Raw genomic sequence first — 15,868 nt, forward strand, 5'->3', positions numbered from 1 at the left:
AGTTTACAGTAGTTGCAATAAAAACAGAGACAACAACTACGACAAGAACGCTCATGCTTAAAGGACGTAAAACTGAACCAACTTGCTTGCACTGTAACAGATATTGCAGAAATCATCACAGAAATAATTCAAAGCATACATATGATTAATTTGATGTATAACATACATGAATGATTTAGTTTTCAATTTCCTTAAAACCCTAGAGCATATCTAGGTGCACAGAACACGGCTCAAAGGGAAAGAGGAAGATAGAACTTGCCTTTGTAATAGTTGGTCTGCTTTCCTCTGTTCTGGCCATACTGAAATACTGCTTAGCCTCCTATTACTTCTGTGTTTCCCTTCTCCTAGGTTTGGCTTTGAAACCTCAGTCGAGAACTCACAATTTGCTCTGTTATCTCAACCCTTACTCTGCATCTCTCTGTGTTTTGCAGAACCCTCTACGTGTATATGCTATGTGATATATCGTAAAACCCTAGCTTAACGCATAATGGAGTATTTATAAACTAAATACTAAAACCCTAATCCTTGTCACATCGAGATAAAGCCCTAAACTTAATCCGAGTTTAGTTAGATATCAGATGCTTATGAGACGGCTCCAAAAACCCTAACTAAAACGTATCTAAAACCCTAGTTAATGGAAATTACATAATTACCCTATTCAAAAATTAAATACTTAATAAACAATTAATTTAAACCTATTAATTAAATCAAATAAGGAAGCAACGAATCACTTAAAACACATAAAATAAATAAAACAAGTAATTAAAATAAACCAACAAATAAAGAATTACACCCTTAATTAAAATAAACAATAATAAATCAATTAAATCAAATTATCCAATTAAGTCAATTAATGCAAATAATGTTAAATAATTCAACTAAGACAATTAAACAAAAATAATAAACGCAAATAAATAATTAACAAATAAATCAATTAATACACACAAATAAACATTTATTCATAAAATTAATAAATAAAATAAAAATGCACATAAAATAACATTTAAATTCCAATTTTATCCCTTTTTAAAGTAGGGGTATTACAATTTTTCATCAAAAACTCATTATTCTGTTCAGCCACCAACAAATTAACAAAATATCAGCTCAAAATATTTTGTAAATCTCTGCTCTTTATACTGCTGCTGCAGGAGCACATTTAAGGCATGAAATGTAGAGTATATTTTTTTAAACATATCATCATTAGTAATTTTTTCTCCACACAATTTCAATTGTGAGCTGATTTTAAATAAGGCTGAATTGTACTCACTTCCACTTTTAAAATCTTACAATCGCAGGTGGATCCAGTCATAACGAGCTTTTGGAAGGATCACAGTTTTCTGATGCTCATACTGTTCCTTCAATTTTTTTCACAATGTAAGTGGATCCTTGACCGTGAGATACTCTGTTTTTAATTCCTCATGGAGGTGATGGCGAAGAAAGATCATAATTTTCGCGCGATCCTGGAAGGACTCATTATTTTCTTCCTTAATTGTCTCTCCGAGATTCATGGCATCCAAGTGGATCTCGGCATCAATGATCCATGACAAGTAGTTTTTGCCCAAGATATCAAGTGCTACAAATTTAAGCTTGGTAAGATTTGACATTATGAAGGGGACCTTTGAACGTGAAAAAGAAAAATGAAATTTCCTCACACTTGACTAGAGTCTTCGTGCTGATAACGTTATATAAAACTAAGAAAATATATAAAGCAATATTGAGAAGTTGCAACACACTTGATACAAGAACAAAATGTAAGAGAAACAATAGATAGAGAAGGAAGATAGAACTCTTATTTACTTCTGTTGGTGTGTTCCCTTTACAAAACACTACACTTCTTTATATAGTGTCTTCACCACCTAATGCACCGCACTTCACTCATTATATTATCTCATAGAAGGCACGCAATACATAACCCACTTCAATAAATAATCTACTGATATACACAATCCTTTGAACATACCATATGCTGCAATAACAATCATGCATGGGGTAAATGATGAAGTGGACCCCCTATATTACAACACAAGCAGCAAAATTATGGTTTATTGAAAAAGGTTATACTTTAGCGACAAATATTTTATTGCAAATCATTTCATTTTTAACAACAAGAATACTTTGTTGCAAATTCTTAAGTTTTTGCGACAAATGTTGTATTTCTCACCTAATGTGTACTTTTTTACAACAAACTTTTAAGTTTGTCGCCTAACGTCTTATTTTTACGCACAATAGATTAGTTTGTTACGGAATATTGATTTTTGCAAAAATTGTTTTGCTACTAATTACTATAATTTAATGCCTTAGACAATAAATTGTTTTTTTGAATAAAGTTTAGATATTTCAAAAAAATTCACAAAATATTTTTTGTCTAATTAATTTTTTTTTCTTAGTTGATACTCACACACACAGATGCTCTTATTAAAGCTCAAACTCATAACCTCTTTTTGGGAAGTAGGAGTCTGCTACTTCAATGCTACTGGCCTGTTGATATTTTTCTTATTTTTTTGCATAATAGGTAAAGTTAAAGCATGAACAATGGTGTTTGTATTACTAAAGGAAACTTGCCTTTTCGATATTAGTAATAAGTTTATGTATGTCGATTAGTAAATAATTAAATTTAATTAACAAGTTCTAGAAATATATTTATAAATAATTGTGTATATATAATTAAACTTTTCAAACTCTACAAATATTTTTTTTCAGTTAATTGAACATTTGTAAATGATAAATTCTATATCTATACTGCTATTAAAAGTGTATAGATTGCTAATCATATTAAATGAAAATGAATTAAGATAATCTGAATATGTATTACTCCATTTAAAATAACGATATTATGTTAATATATGCCATGTTTTCTATAAACTACTAGTTAATTTGATTTACTCAGAAAATATTTTGATTTTAATTTTCTTATTTGTTTGTACAAACCAATACTACTTTAATTTGTTGAATATCTTTTGAAATACTAGAAATTTCATTAAAATATACATAAACTGCTGCAATCACAGCATATTTAAAAGGAGTTAATTTCATCCAGACCTTTGTATGTAGATACGGTTCTCACGTGGACAAACATGAACAAAATATGTCTTACTGATTTTAGTTTGGAAGTGCAAGCACCCATAATTAATACCTTACACACCAAAAGTCGAACATGCCTAACATCAAATTTAATTTTTATTTTATTTATTTTTCAGAAGTTTTATTACCGATATCTCTTGTCTATAGGATATTTTCCTCCAGAACAACTAGGTGGAGGACTATGATAAAGTTAAGCTATACTTATAGGCATCTCCGGAGGACTATGATACATTATAATCAACAGAATGGATGATTAAGATTTAGTTGCTAGGATGTTACACCTACGTACAAACTACAAACTCGTTCCCTTTCGAAAATTTTCTCCAATCTATCAATGTCAACAAATTCATCAATATTCTAAAATATCCATCAACATAATCATTATTTCTAAGATAATAAGTATAAAAAATTAAGACAGTTCACAATATATAAAAAATGCATGGAACTTCATTTCAGTTTATGAATTTTAGGTACTATGAGCCTTGTGATATATCCAACCACAAAAACTTGAGTCCTTTTACTGATGTAAAAGGTGCAGCAAATGATACCAATATGTTCTTGGCCTGACACCAAATTAAATACCATAAAACAATATATAAAAAGCTGTTAAATACATGTTTCAGATTCTTAAGACTATCTCATATGTACACTAATGTCTGATCCATGATGGAAAGCTGCAAACTCGTGTATACATGTGTGTGTCTGTAAGAGGGATGGAGCCAGAAATTAAATTCAGTAAAAATTTTACTTTTTTTTAAAGGAAATTAAACAAATTTAAAGAGAATTTAAAAAGTGAAAAAAGAGGAAAAAAAAAATACAAATTTAAGAGATAATTTTAAAAAATAAAAAATTTAAAGGAGGCATTATATAAATTTTTTTATAAACACATATAAAAATATATAAATTTAGTATATATTTTATAATAAGCAGGCTAAATCAGAAGGGCACTGTGTTCCGGGCTTACATGGCTCCGCCCCTGTAGGTGATATAATATTGTGATTTGTGAAGAGAAAAAGGTGGTGCACTGTACCATGAAATCTGTTATTCTCTCCTAGTCAACGTGTAACCTGTCAACTAAAGTTTGTTTAGAGAGGAAGACATTTGGTACAATTGTTGTAATGAATCTATTTAGATTGGGGGTGAATCCGTGAGGTCCCAAAGAAGCATAGGGTGCATGGGTTGCACGTGAAGTGGATTAATTATATTCTTTAAAAAAGGCTATGAACACGTGTTATTGTGATGGTTAATTTGATTCTTTTAGATTATTAGATAAGAAAAAAAAAAAAAGAAAAAAGAAAAAAAAGAGCGCACGTGGCACCTCATTCCATGTGGGAAGAAAGTGTAACAACTTTTGTTACCCTACCGTTTAGGCAAGCATGTAGGTGCAGGACCTAAATCATAGTGAGTCCCACATCTGGCATGTCTCTATTTGGCTGCTGCCTAATGACTATTTATTGTTTTTTACTTTTGGCCCTTTTTATTTTTAAGTTTTGTTTAGTGTGTTAATTAGGATTATAAAACTCGAATCCCTTACCCAACTTCTTCAACAACTATACATCGTTCATGTAATAAAATTAAAATCTTTTAAAAAATATCCAGTGGTGATGCACATAATACATTCGTCATTAGTACATGATACTTTAAAAAACACGATGACCATGAATGATGATTACTATCTCCTCATAAATTCAGAATTTATTTTTAAATCACAACTTAAATATTTTTCAACATCAACAAACTCCAACCAAAGAATAACCTTTGAATACACAAACGGCAGGAGAACACTTATTCCCTACTAGAAACCATAACACTTGAAATAAGCTCAAAAGTTCTAAAGAGATTTGAAGTTGTATGTTCATTTTCCCAAACCAGCCTGTCAAGCAATGGTGTCTAAAAGTGATAATCAAGGTAAACTAACACATGGTAAATGACGCAACGTCCCTTAACTTACATTAATGCAAAAATAATACAACCTCTGGAATTACAAATGAACCGAACCAAGCCGAACCTTAGACTGTTCGAACTTGGGCTCATTTGCTTATAGATCGGATCGGGCTCAACTCATTTAAGAAAATAAATTGAATTTATAATCAAAATTTGTTCAAACTCGTTTCGAACTCGCCAGCTTGTTTAATAAATTATTTTATATTTATGTTATACTTTCAAAAATTAAAGAATTTCATTGAAAAATAAAAAATAAATGTAAACTAGAACTATAACGAGCCTACAATTCATGAATATAAACGAGCTTACACAAGCTCATGTTCATGTACATAAATGAGCCTACACGAGCTCATGTTCACGAGCCGAGCCTAGCATTGCTTAGGATCGACTTGTTTATTGAACGAGCTTAGAAATCGAGCTCGATCTTGGCTCCTTTGTTTAACAAACGAGCCCGAGCCAAGCCTAAGCTATTTATCAATAACTCAATTCATTTGCAACCCTAATAACCTCGATATATATCTTTAGAATTACTTTTATAATACTAGGAAAATGCACGTGCGTTGCACTAATTTTTCTTTTTATATATTTTTTAATTATTTATAATTTTCATTGTATGATATTGTCATATATTAAATGAATTCATATCAACAATGTTTAGAGAGTAATAATGGCCACCTCAAAAGAAACTAAATAAGGTTTTCCATTGATGGATCAATCATCTAAGTATGATATATTTAGAAAATCCGATGTGTTAGAATTTTATAAAAAATATATTTATTAGGTAATTTGGAAATGATGATTAATTTTATTAGGTAATTTTCAGAATTTTATAGAAACTATTTTCATAAACCCTATTGATAAAAACTCTTTTTATATCAATTGATAAATATTTTATATTAATTAATAAATATTTTATAGTTTTATAGAAACTCTTTTTATAAAAACTCTTTTTATATTAATTAATTAATATATATATATATATATATATATATATATATATATATATATATATTATTTTGTGTTAGAGTTTTATAGAAACTCTTTTAATAATAGTATAGATTTTTTTATACTAATTAAAAATATTTTATAGTTTTATTGAAACTCTTTTTATAAAAAATATATTTGTAATTTGAATTTTTATTAGGTAATTTGTAATTTGAATTTTATTAGGTAATTTAAAATGATGATTATTTATTTATTTATTTATTTATATTTTGTGTTAGAGTTTTATAGAAACTCTTTTAATAATAGTATAGATTTATTAGATAATTTTTAATTAAAATTTTATTAGCTAATTTTTAGAGTATTATAGAAACTCTTTTTATAAAAACTATCTTTGTAATTTAAATCTTATTAGGTAATTTGTTTTTATATTTTGTGTTAGGGTTTTATAGAAATTAGATTTATTAGGTAATTTGTAATTTGAATTTTATTAGGTAATTTGAAAATGATGATTAATTTTATTTGGTAATTTTTAGAGTTTTATAGAAACTATTTTTATAAAAACTCCTTTATAGCTTATATTAAAAAATATCTTATAAATATTTTATAATTTTATAGAAACTCTTTTTATAAAAAATATTTTTATATTAATTAATAAATATTTTTTTTGTAATTTGTGTTAGAGTTTTATAGAAACAATCGAAAATAAAAAATAATAAAAATTGAAAAAAAAATAACATATAAAAAATAATATATTAAGAATGAATCAAAAAAAAAAAAAAAAAACATATAAAAAATTTTCATGCGGTGCCATATAAATATTAATTCATAATAAATAGATAATTTAAAATCAAGTTCAACCGAAAATAAAAAAACGTTGAAACCCAGACTCAAAATAATATATTAAGAATGAATCAAAAAAAAAAAATAATAAAAATTGAAAAAAAAAAAAAAAAAAAAAAAGCCATATAAAAAATTTTCAACAATAAATTCAATTCAAAATCAAGTCCAATCGAAAACCAAAAAACATTGAAACCTGTATTTAGAATGAACTAAAAATAAAAATAAAAACTGAGAAAAAAAAATTACAATCCAAAGTAAACTTATAAAAAGTAAAAAAAAAATAAAAACTAAAAAAAAAAAAGAATAATGATACTTCTGAAAAATAAAAAGTAAAGAAAAAAAATAACAATAATGACTCAAAATAATAATAAATTATGAATGAACCAAAAATAAAAAAGAAAAAAACATCAATTAGAAGGAGAAAAATAAAAATAAAACAAAAGAGAAAAATAAAAATAAAACAAAAGAAAAAAATAATAATAATGCTTCTAAAAAGAAAAAGTAAAGAAAAAAATTAACAATCCAACCTTCTCAATACAACAAATTAAGAATAACAAATTTCGAACCATCCAATATATAATTACAAAGAGCAAAACAAAAATAACGACTAAAGAAAAAAGAAGAATGATACTTCTGAAAAAGAAAAAAATAATAATAATGACTCAAAATAATAATAAATTAAGAATGAACCAAAAAAAAAAAAAAATCAACTACTTCTAAACATAAACATCAATTGGAAAGAGAAAAAAATAATAATAACATAATAATAATGCTTATAAAAATAAAAAGAAAAAACTTACTAGACTAATTATAAAGAAAAAAGAAAAAATATGCACACCACAAACCTGACCTAATATATATATATATATATATATATATATATATATATATATATATATATACACATGTGGTTATATGTAATAGAATTTTATTGAAAATAAAATTGGTAACTGAAATTTTATTAGGTAATTTGTGTTAGAATTTTATAGAAACTCTTTTTATATCAATTAATAAATATTTTTTTAATATTTTTTTATATTAATAAATAAATACTGAAATACTGAAACTTTTTGCACATTTAATAATAGTATATATATATATATATATTCATGCAAATCTTACACACTTATTTTAAATATATATACATATACACACAGACAAGGTGTTATTATTGAGCCCACCCTATATGTATATGATGCTAAAGTCAAGCTCTCCACTTGGCCTTTTTTGTTTATATAAATATATATATGCATTCAGAATTTACAATATATGAAATAGAACAGTTCTTGTTCCAAAAACTAAAAGTCAGCCTAGAATTATCACGATTCATTAACCAGTGCAACATTCCAAACCCTGATTCTTGGACCATTAGTCGGTTCCAATATTAAGTAAATGTAACAAGTGCAACTTTAAATAAACAGGCCAACAGCTATAGTTGGTCACTTGCATTTTGATAGTACAAAAACACACATTATCTACATCTTTAAAGTTAGAGATTGAGAAAGATAGACGACTAATCACTAACCAAACAAGAAACTACAGCATAAGCTGGATACCATTGACCCTCTTCTAATCAGAGCTTCCCCAGGCTAAATTCTTCAACAAAATCAACCACTTGTAGTTGACTTGTAGTGAAATTCATCAATTGTGGAGTATATCAAGCCTTCCTCTTCAAGAATTCGGATGGATTCCCTGGCACAGACAACATGGAAAAAATATGTATTGAGTAAATGGACGCGCACGCGCACACACATACACACAGTCAGACACAGAGAGAGAGAGTACAAGATCTTCTCCGATGGAAGTTTTAGATGCTTAGAAAGCTCATCAGTGTGTACACCCTTTTCTCTTCCGCTGCAAACACGAAATGTTCCCAAAGGTTCAGTAGATCAAGCATATAACAAGAATGTTAAATAAAATATTTAGTAAAGCTAAACCTCAATTCTTAACGATACTAACAATATTATAGTTGCATGCAGGGAAAGTAAACAGGCTCTACTGAAGTGTGAAACGGGATACTAATCACACTAAAGTCTTGAAAATGAGTTATAGGATAATCTGCAAAGGATTGATTTTCAAAGAGCAACTCACAAGTTTGAAGGTTGTTGCAGATAGTCAAGCACCATTTGATCAAAGCCCTTGAGTCCGTCAACACTAACTTGCCCAGAGTACTAGAAAATAATAAATAATAAAAAGGGTGCCATATAAACAGATCAAAAAGCAGTTCACTTATGGAAAATTAATTTTGAAAATTGGATATCTTACATGATTCGCTGCGGCTGTCTGATTACCATTAGATCCATTTTGTGCAGGTGTGTTGAGAGACGGATTCATTGTCTGAGGCTGAGTCAAGGCATCACCCTGCAGCTTCAATCAGTTATGTAACACAATTCATACACATCATGCATATCCATCTGCAATCTATTGTGTGCTTGTGATATATATAGATCACAAAGACAACAGTACTAGATATTCACACCTGTTTTTTGGAATTCTGCAAGTGGAAATGGATGCACTCAATGAAGTGGAAAGAAATCTCATCAAAATTTGTCACAGGCCTGAAAAAGATAGCATGTTGACAATTCAAGGCATCTTAGAACTATTAATCTTACAACTTCAAGAGATTTGTGTGGAGCAAAAGAAAAAGCTATGTTATACAATATAACAACTTCTAGAACAATACTAAAAGGCCTCAACCGGTCACCATTAATCAAGGGTGATGAAAGAGGTAGATTTGGCACAAGTTTAACACTAGACATTAGTTGCACAAATATGACTCTTCTCAAATTCAAACCTACATTGACACATTAGTCAGGCCGAATTTTTAAAACTGCACCATATTGGCCCCTAAAAATTTCCAAAATCATACTATTCTATTGCAGGTTGTATGTTTGTATTCCCGAATTATGGCATCTTTGACCATGTACTACAAAGAGTCATCCCTTTTTCCCCAGCCAAGGAGGAAGGCTTTGCAGGGTAGCTGACGGCATCATAAAGAATGTTATCCAGATCCCCACACGAACAATAAATTGTTATCATGGTCTATTTCTGAAAACAGTACTTTACAGGAAAGAAAAGTTACATAAATGAATTAATAAGTCTAATAGAAATGTTATGATACCTCCGTCAAATTGAAAAACCCCAAGAGGGGGGGAATTCAACTCTCAAGAATAAACCATCATACACTAAAAAGCACCAATACAGATGTGGGGCACAAATACAACACGACGGGCACAACAAATTCTAGAACACTAAGAGATGGCAACGAATAACATATATTGACGTTTATAAATATATGATCGTACATTAGTAGAATAATGATATTTTTCATTGACCTTAAAATCATACATCCATGAGTCACAATAACTAATGAGCTAAAACAATAATTCTCAGTTAAAATAAATAAATAAATAAATAAAAATAAAAATAAATCTTTTTTGAAGTAGAATTTTTTAACTTCCTTTATAAAGTTTGTTGTGATCAAAACCCTAGCCACGAGGCAGTGTAATAGAAGATGATCCATTATCTCTTCATCCCCTTTGCACATGCAACACCAATTTATCATAATCTCTCTCCTCCTCAAGATGTCAATTGTCAAGATCCTTTCTAGTACTGTTGTAACAAGGGGTGGTGCTGACTAATAAAGATAATGACTGTGCTTCTGTGTAATAGGTGCTGTTTTGACGGGTATAGGCTAGGATTAAGGTGAGAATTAAGTGTGTGTCAGGTCTATTGGCTTCCAGCATGCAACCATTTTTGTGGGAACACGACAGATAATAAGCTGGCTATTTCATAACCAACGAACATGCACAAACTCTAAAGAAACTTGCCCTAAATAAAAGTCAAAGAGTAACTGTTCTTGTCAAACACTTATAAAACATATATATTTGCAAATTTGGGTCATCACAGTTTCAGTGTCCATTAGGGATAAAACATGTGACCAGCATATAACATCTAAATATTCTAGTATATGTTTAATTTGTGCTGTACCAATATATTTTAATTTAACATGATTGCAAGCTTTTTTCAAGAAATGTGTTATCTGGCTAATGGATCTTGTAAATCTGATGGATATACCAAGGGCAATCCGGGGCAAGTGACAATGATTAAAATACCCAGTTTTTCTTCAAGTCTGTCATAATAGATTGATTCCAAGACGCTTGATCTTTAATGTCTAGGCCGAGCATGCCCTCAGAATTAGAAAGAGAATGAAGAATGAAAATGGTTTCCATTTGATAAATTATACTTTCATATGCGGAGTCCAAGGCCTTTAAAGTTGTTTTAAACCCCATAATATCTTGGCACTCACAAGCTCCACACTTGAACAGTGTATGCCTACGGCAGCAGGATAATTTTTTAACAATATTAAAATATTGTGAATATCTAAATAGTTTCTGATAAGTTAAGTACCAATATGAAGGAAACAGGCCTGTATATGCTTTCGAAAACATGCACTCGATTTCCAGAGGTGAAAAAGAAAGACATGCTGAAGAGAACTTATTTGCTGCGTGGATGAAAGTAGTACAGGTGATGGTTACCAAATGGGCCCAAAGCAACATCAAATACTTTCTTGCAAAATAACTATTGAATCTTCCCTATCAATGTCAAAAATCACCTGCAATGCATAAGACCACTGGAGAACAAAATTTTCCAACACGTTTTTATGTAATTAACGATTTAAGAGGGCACAAACCTTTTGTTCCCGTAGAGTCATCATTGTCCTAAAATCATTGTTAAACATTCTACCATATATACGAAAACTAATGACCGTTACTCCGACAAAGAAAAATAAAGGACAGGTTAGAGGAGCTATTTGACCTACTAATGTAAATTTCAAGTGCACAAAAGTACCACATCAATCAAGTTTCAAGCTTCATGGCTACAGACAGATATAAACACAAAAAAAACATATATAGCACTATGACAGGAGAAGGAAATAATAGCTCCATCTTGATAAACATTATATTCATCAAGACAAACACAAAATTATTTGTGTGAATATGTATATATACTATATTATCTGATCGAAGGCTGGCATGGCAGCCACAAGATTATATCCAACAAACTTAAATGCTTTTAGTCAATGTCTTCCAACAACTCTATTGCTTAACAACGCATTAATTAATCCATTGTTTTTTCAAGTGAAGAAGAAAGGGGTAAAAGTATGATCTTCTCAGGCAGTAACATAAAATATAACAAAACTCTTAAAAATATATGAAAATGAAATTATGTATAAATTATATACTGCTATTGATAATCCTAGAACCAAAACATAACATGCATTAAGAATGGAAATAAAAATATGATCTTGCAGCTACAAAATAGTATCTTCCCCATGTCTTTCTTGTAAATAAACCTAAGGAAACTTCCTTTGTTTATTTCCATTTAATTTACAAGCAAAAAATATCAAAGCTAGTGAAGTTGCAGCCATTAATTGATCATTTCTTAGAATGACTATAACCTAACTTAAGCAAAAAATAACAATACAAAACAGAAAAAGGATAAAAACAATAGAAACAAAACACCAAGAACGAAAACAAAGGAAAAGATCCTAACTGAAGCCTAGGATAGAACACTCCGACCACCAAAAATTGCATAAAGGAAATTGCTCTGAATCACGATTAAATTCAAAAATGAAAATAGAAGTTCAACTGCCATACTAATTCTTCAAACCTATTTTGTTAAAATATCTAGTTATTGTTGCCAATATAAAACCGTGGTAAGTGGTTTTATGGTCATACAGAAACATTTTGATTGAAACAACAAATAACAAAAAATGACAGCAAAGTTGCATAAAATTATATGTTTTAAATGTTATGTGCAAACATTTTTCAAAAGCATTTTAGGCATATCTCAAGATTTTCCATACAAATAATAAAAAAGTTATTGTCAAATCCAATGATTGAACATCCTTATCCTTTACTAATCAATCAAACACGGGGCTGTAATGCACAAATTTTAGACACTAGGTAAATTCATCACTATTATTTTCAACCCCAACCCCCATATGACCTCCCATTCATGGAAGTGCTTAGGCACAACAAAATAAATATCCCATATTAAGGAAAGTAGAATGTCATTAGCATCTACTTTAGTAACAATAGAATTAGTTAAAAAACTTATTTTATTAGATGATCATATTAATATATAAAGTCCCAAAATAATTTTAGTATGCATTGCAATCCAATGTATCATGTTAAATGATATAACTTGTCATAAAGTAAAATGGAAATAGCGTATAATTAATGTCGCATAATTGGGTATGTCACACTGAACAAATGGTGGCCTGTGATGCCCCCTTATATACCTAATGTAGAAAACAAGTAGTCAAGCCAACACAATGCACTGAGAACAAGTATTCCTCTTCTTGATTAAAATGCCCTTACCCTCCTTGCAAATTTCACACTCCCATTCTCTCACTAAAAACCCTAATCACCAAAAACCCAATTCATCATGCTTCTTGTGGTGATTTTGAAAGCTTTGAATATGTTGTGTGAGACCAAAAACAAAAATCATTTATTAAGAGGATTGGTACCCAAGCAATGGCAACGCCACCAACATCAACAACAGTAGTCAATACCATAATTAGAGCAGTGGTCTTCATCTTAATGTTTCCACTGATGGTTGTCTTCTTCATCTCAATTTGTACAGAGAAGTGGGACACGTAGAGGGTGAAAGGAAATAGAGTACTGATTGTACTATTACTAATTGCTTCTATTCCAATTTCTTTTGTTTTGTTGATCGAGTTGTGTTAATGAATGCAAATCTTTGTAAATGGTGGACGAAAATGGAAGAAAGAATTACAATTCCTTTCTTCTGAGGGATACTATATTTGTTAATTTTTTGTTTACTGGGTAACCAATCTTTTTGTTTGCGCTTCCAAATAAAAAAATAAAAAATTCCCTGAACATTTGATGATCATTTCATATCTCTAATCAATTTACTTCTTGATTATCTGTGTGTACATAATATATATATATATAAAGAATAATTGTAAATTTACAAGGTCAAAGGGTATTTAAGTTATTTCAATCATTTTTGTAAGTCAACATAAAGTCAAAAGGGTAGCAATGTCATTTTACATGCATAAAGTGTTGTGACACCACTGAAAAAAAACTTTTGGGGGTATGAGTGAAAAACATACCAAACGTTTGTAACGTGAGTGATGGCAAATTTCAAAAGGTGTTTCAATGTGATATTTGGCCAAACCTGAGGGAGTGTCAGTGAAATTAACCTAATAAGAAAATATTTGCAAGGTTATTAACACATTTCCGGACATGCTATACTAAATATAACCCATCACGAATTGACTAAATATAACCCATCACGAATTGTCATATAAATATCATCTCTATCTACATGCCAATTGTTCACCATAATACGGCAACCAATTAAAAAGAACAAAAAATAAAATCAGAAAAATATAAACATAATGGAACAATCAAAACAGATAAATTTTGAATTCATACCTTACAGAAAAAGCCACTAACTGTCTGTTGCCTTGGAAAGTTTTTAAATGCCCATTAAGACGAACATACATTCCATCTCTATATCAGAGAAAACCAAAAGAAAAACATTAGCAACCCCCAGTATCACAATAACTTATTACCATTAAAACATACATTGAGGCTCAGACTTTTTATAAAGATTTACAAGAAATTACACAATTCCGCTCTAACATTCACATAAAATGGAAAACTTACTGTATATCCTCCATTTCTTTTGCATCAAAACCTTCATTAACCCTAGAAACAACTAACACATATCAGTCCTGACTTTGTAAGACTCCCTAATGAATCTGAAGCTTGAAATAGAAAGAAGGCAATATATACATATATCATTCAGCCCAAGAAAACAGATACGTACCATCTCTTACAATCAATTCGTCCAGTTCCATCATCTAGAGCAAAGGCAACATCTGTAACCCTTTGAGTTTTATTAAACACCATTCCAACCAAGGTAACCTAACCCAACAGGAATAAAAAATCATTAATTAAAACAGATGACTTTACAAAAGCTGTCTTTGCTTTGACAGAAAAACAAAAATTCCAGGGGAAAAAAAAAACACGTTATGGCTTCTGAAAAGCAATCTCATCACATCTTGGGTTTGTATTTTCAAATGTTACCGAGAAAATTACAATCTGTTTGGAGTCATCTTTTTGGGATTTGAATTTCAAAAGGGTGAATGAGTTGGAGTGATTTGGAATTGGAATCACACTCTGAAAAGCAGTATTTCATTTTTGTTAAATAAACTGGAATTTAAGATACTAAATTAGGTTAGAGTTCGATAAACTGCAAATTTGAGCAAATCCCAAATAAAAGAAATCGGAGTATCAGACAATTTTCATGGGATTTCGAAACATTACATGGAATCCAATTCCGTTGCTAATTCGAGTCATTACAAGCAACTGAAATTCCATTTCTAAATACAGTTCCTCAAAAAATAACAAAGAATAAATAAATTAGAGACGGAAAGTTTTAAGATATAGTACATTGGTGATATCCACACCATCGATGAGAAAATTGGATTTATCATCGCCGGAATGAGATGCTTCGCTTATCTGCTTCACTGTGACTGGAATGAGCCCGTGGGTCTCGCGATTCTGCAAGTAAAATTCGGCCAAAATCAATTCGTTATGTTTGGCTGCTGAGAAAATGGAGGAATTTTAAAAACAATAATAATGATCTTAAGAATCATAACATATGTGAATTAGTGCTTACTTTGGCCGTAGAAAACCCGGAATCGTTAGCCTCAGTGGACTGAGAGCTCATAAATCCACCGCCAGAGAAGTCGGAGTTGCCATCGAACTGACTCGAGAACATCTCTGAAGCCCTAGAGAGAGAGTGACGGAGGAAGAGAGAGTGAGAAAAAATGAATTGAAATGACAGAAGATAGACTTTACAAGGAATTTCCCGCCAAATTTTCTTCGTTCCCGCTCTTGGAATAAAAAAGCCTAACCTAACCTAACCTAACCTAACCTCCCCTAGCAAAAATAGCAAAATTTTATTATTATTATTATTATTATTATTCTTTTATTATTATATATATATATATATA

General features: G+C 29.9%; 1 protein-coding gene across 1 annotated transcript; it reads right to left on the minus strand.

The window, feature by feature from the left end:
- Nucleotides 1-8,154: 8,154 nt before the first annotated feature.
- Nucleotides 8,155-15,772, minus strand: LOC132283220 (replication protein A 32 kDa subunit A). The gene is made up of 10 exons (XM_059785146.1): nucleotides 15,532-15,772; nucleotides 15,303-15,413; nucleotides 14,677-14,774; nucleotides 14,514-14,555; nucleotides 14,280-14,357; nucleotides 9,290-9,368; nucleotides 9,076-9,171; nucleotides 8,902-8,981; nucleotides 8,596-8,664; nucleotides 8,155-8,502 (listed from the first exon to the last, which is right to left on the minus strand). Exons 1-10 carry the CDS (start codon nucleotides 15,631-15,633, stop codon nucleotides 8,418-8,420), a joined length of 840 nt encoding a protein of 279 aa, XP_059641129.1. The 5' UTR covers nucleotides 15,634-15,772; the 3' UTR covers nucleotides 8,155-8,417.
- Nucleotides 15,773-15,868: the final 96 nt, after the last annotated feature.

This window comes from Cornus florida, unplaced genomic scaffold, assembly GCF_030987335.1.
Source record: "Cornus florida cultivar Cherokee Brave unplaced genomic scaffold, ASM3098733v1 CherokeeBrave_3.0.0_Hap2_Chr11, whole genome shotgun sequence".
Taxonomy (NCBI): domain Eukaryota; kingdom Viridiplantae; phylum Streptophyta; class Magnoliopsida; order Cornales; family Cornaceae; genus Cornus; species Cornus florida.

What these genes read in the sequence shown, in the direction of transcription:
- LOC132283220 (XM_059785146.1), bottom strand. Translation starts at nt 15,633, where the DNA reads ATGTTCTCGAGTCAGTTCGATGGCAACTCCGACTTCTCTGGCGGTGGA. An exon ending in CCGGGTTTTCTACGGCCAAA is followed by an intron (nt 15,414 to 15,531) that starts GTAAGCACTAAT and finishes TTTTACTTGCAG; the next exon opens with AATCGCGAGACCCACGGGCT. An exon ending in TTAGTGGCTTTTTCTGTAAG is followed by an intron (nt 9,369 to 14,279) that starts GTATGAATTCAA and finishes TATCTTTTTCAG; the next exon opens with GCCTGTGACAAATTTTGATG.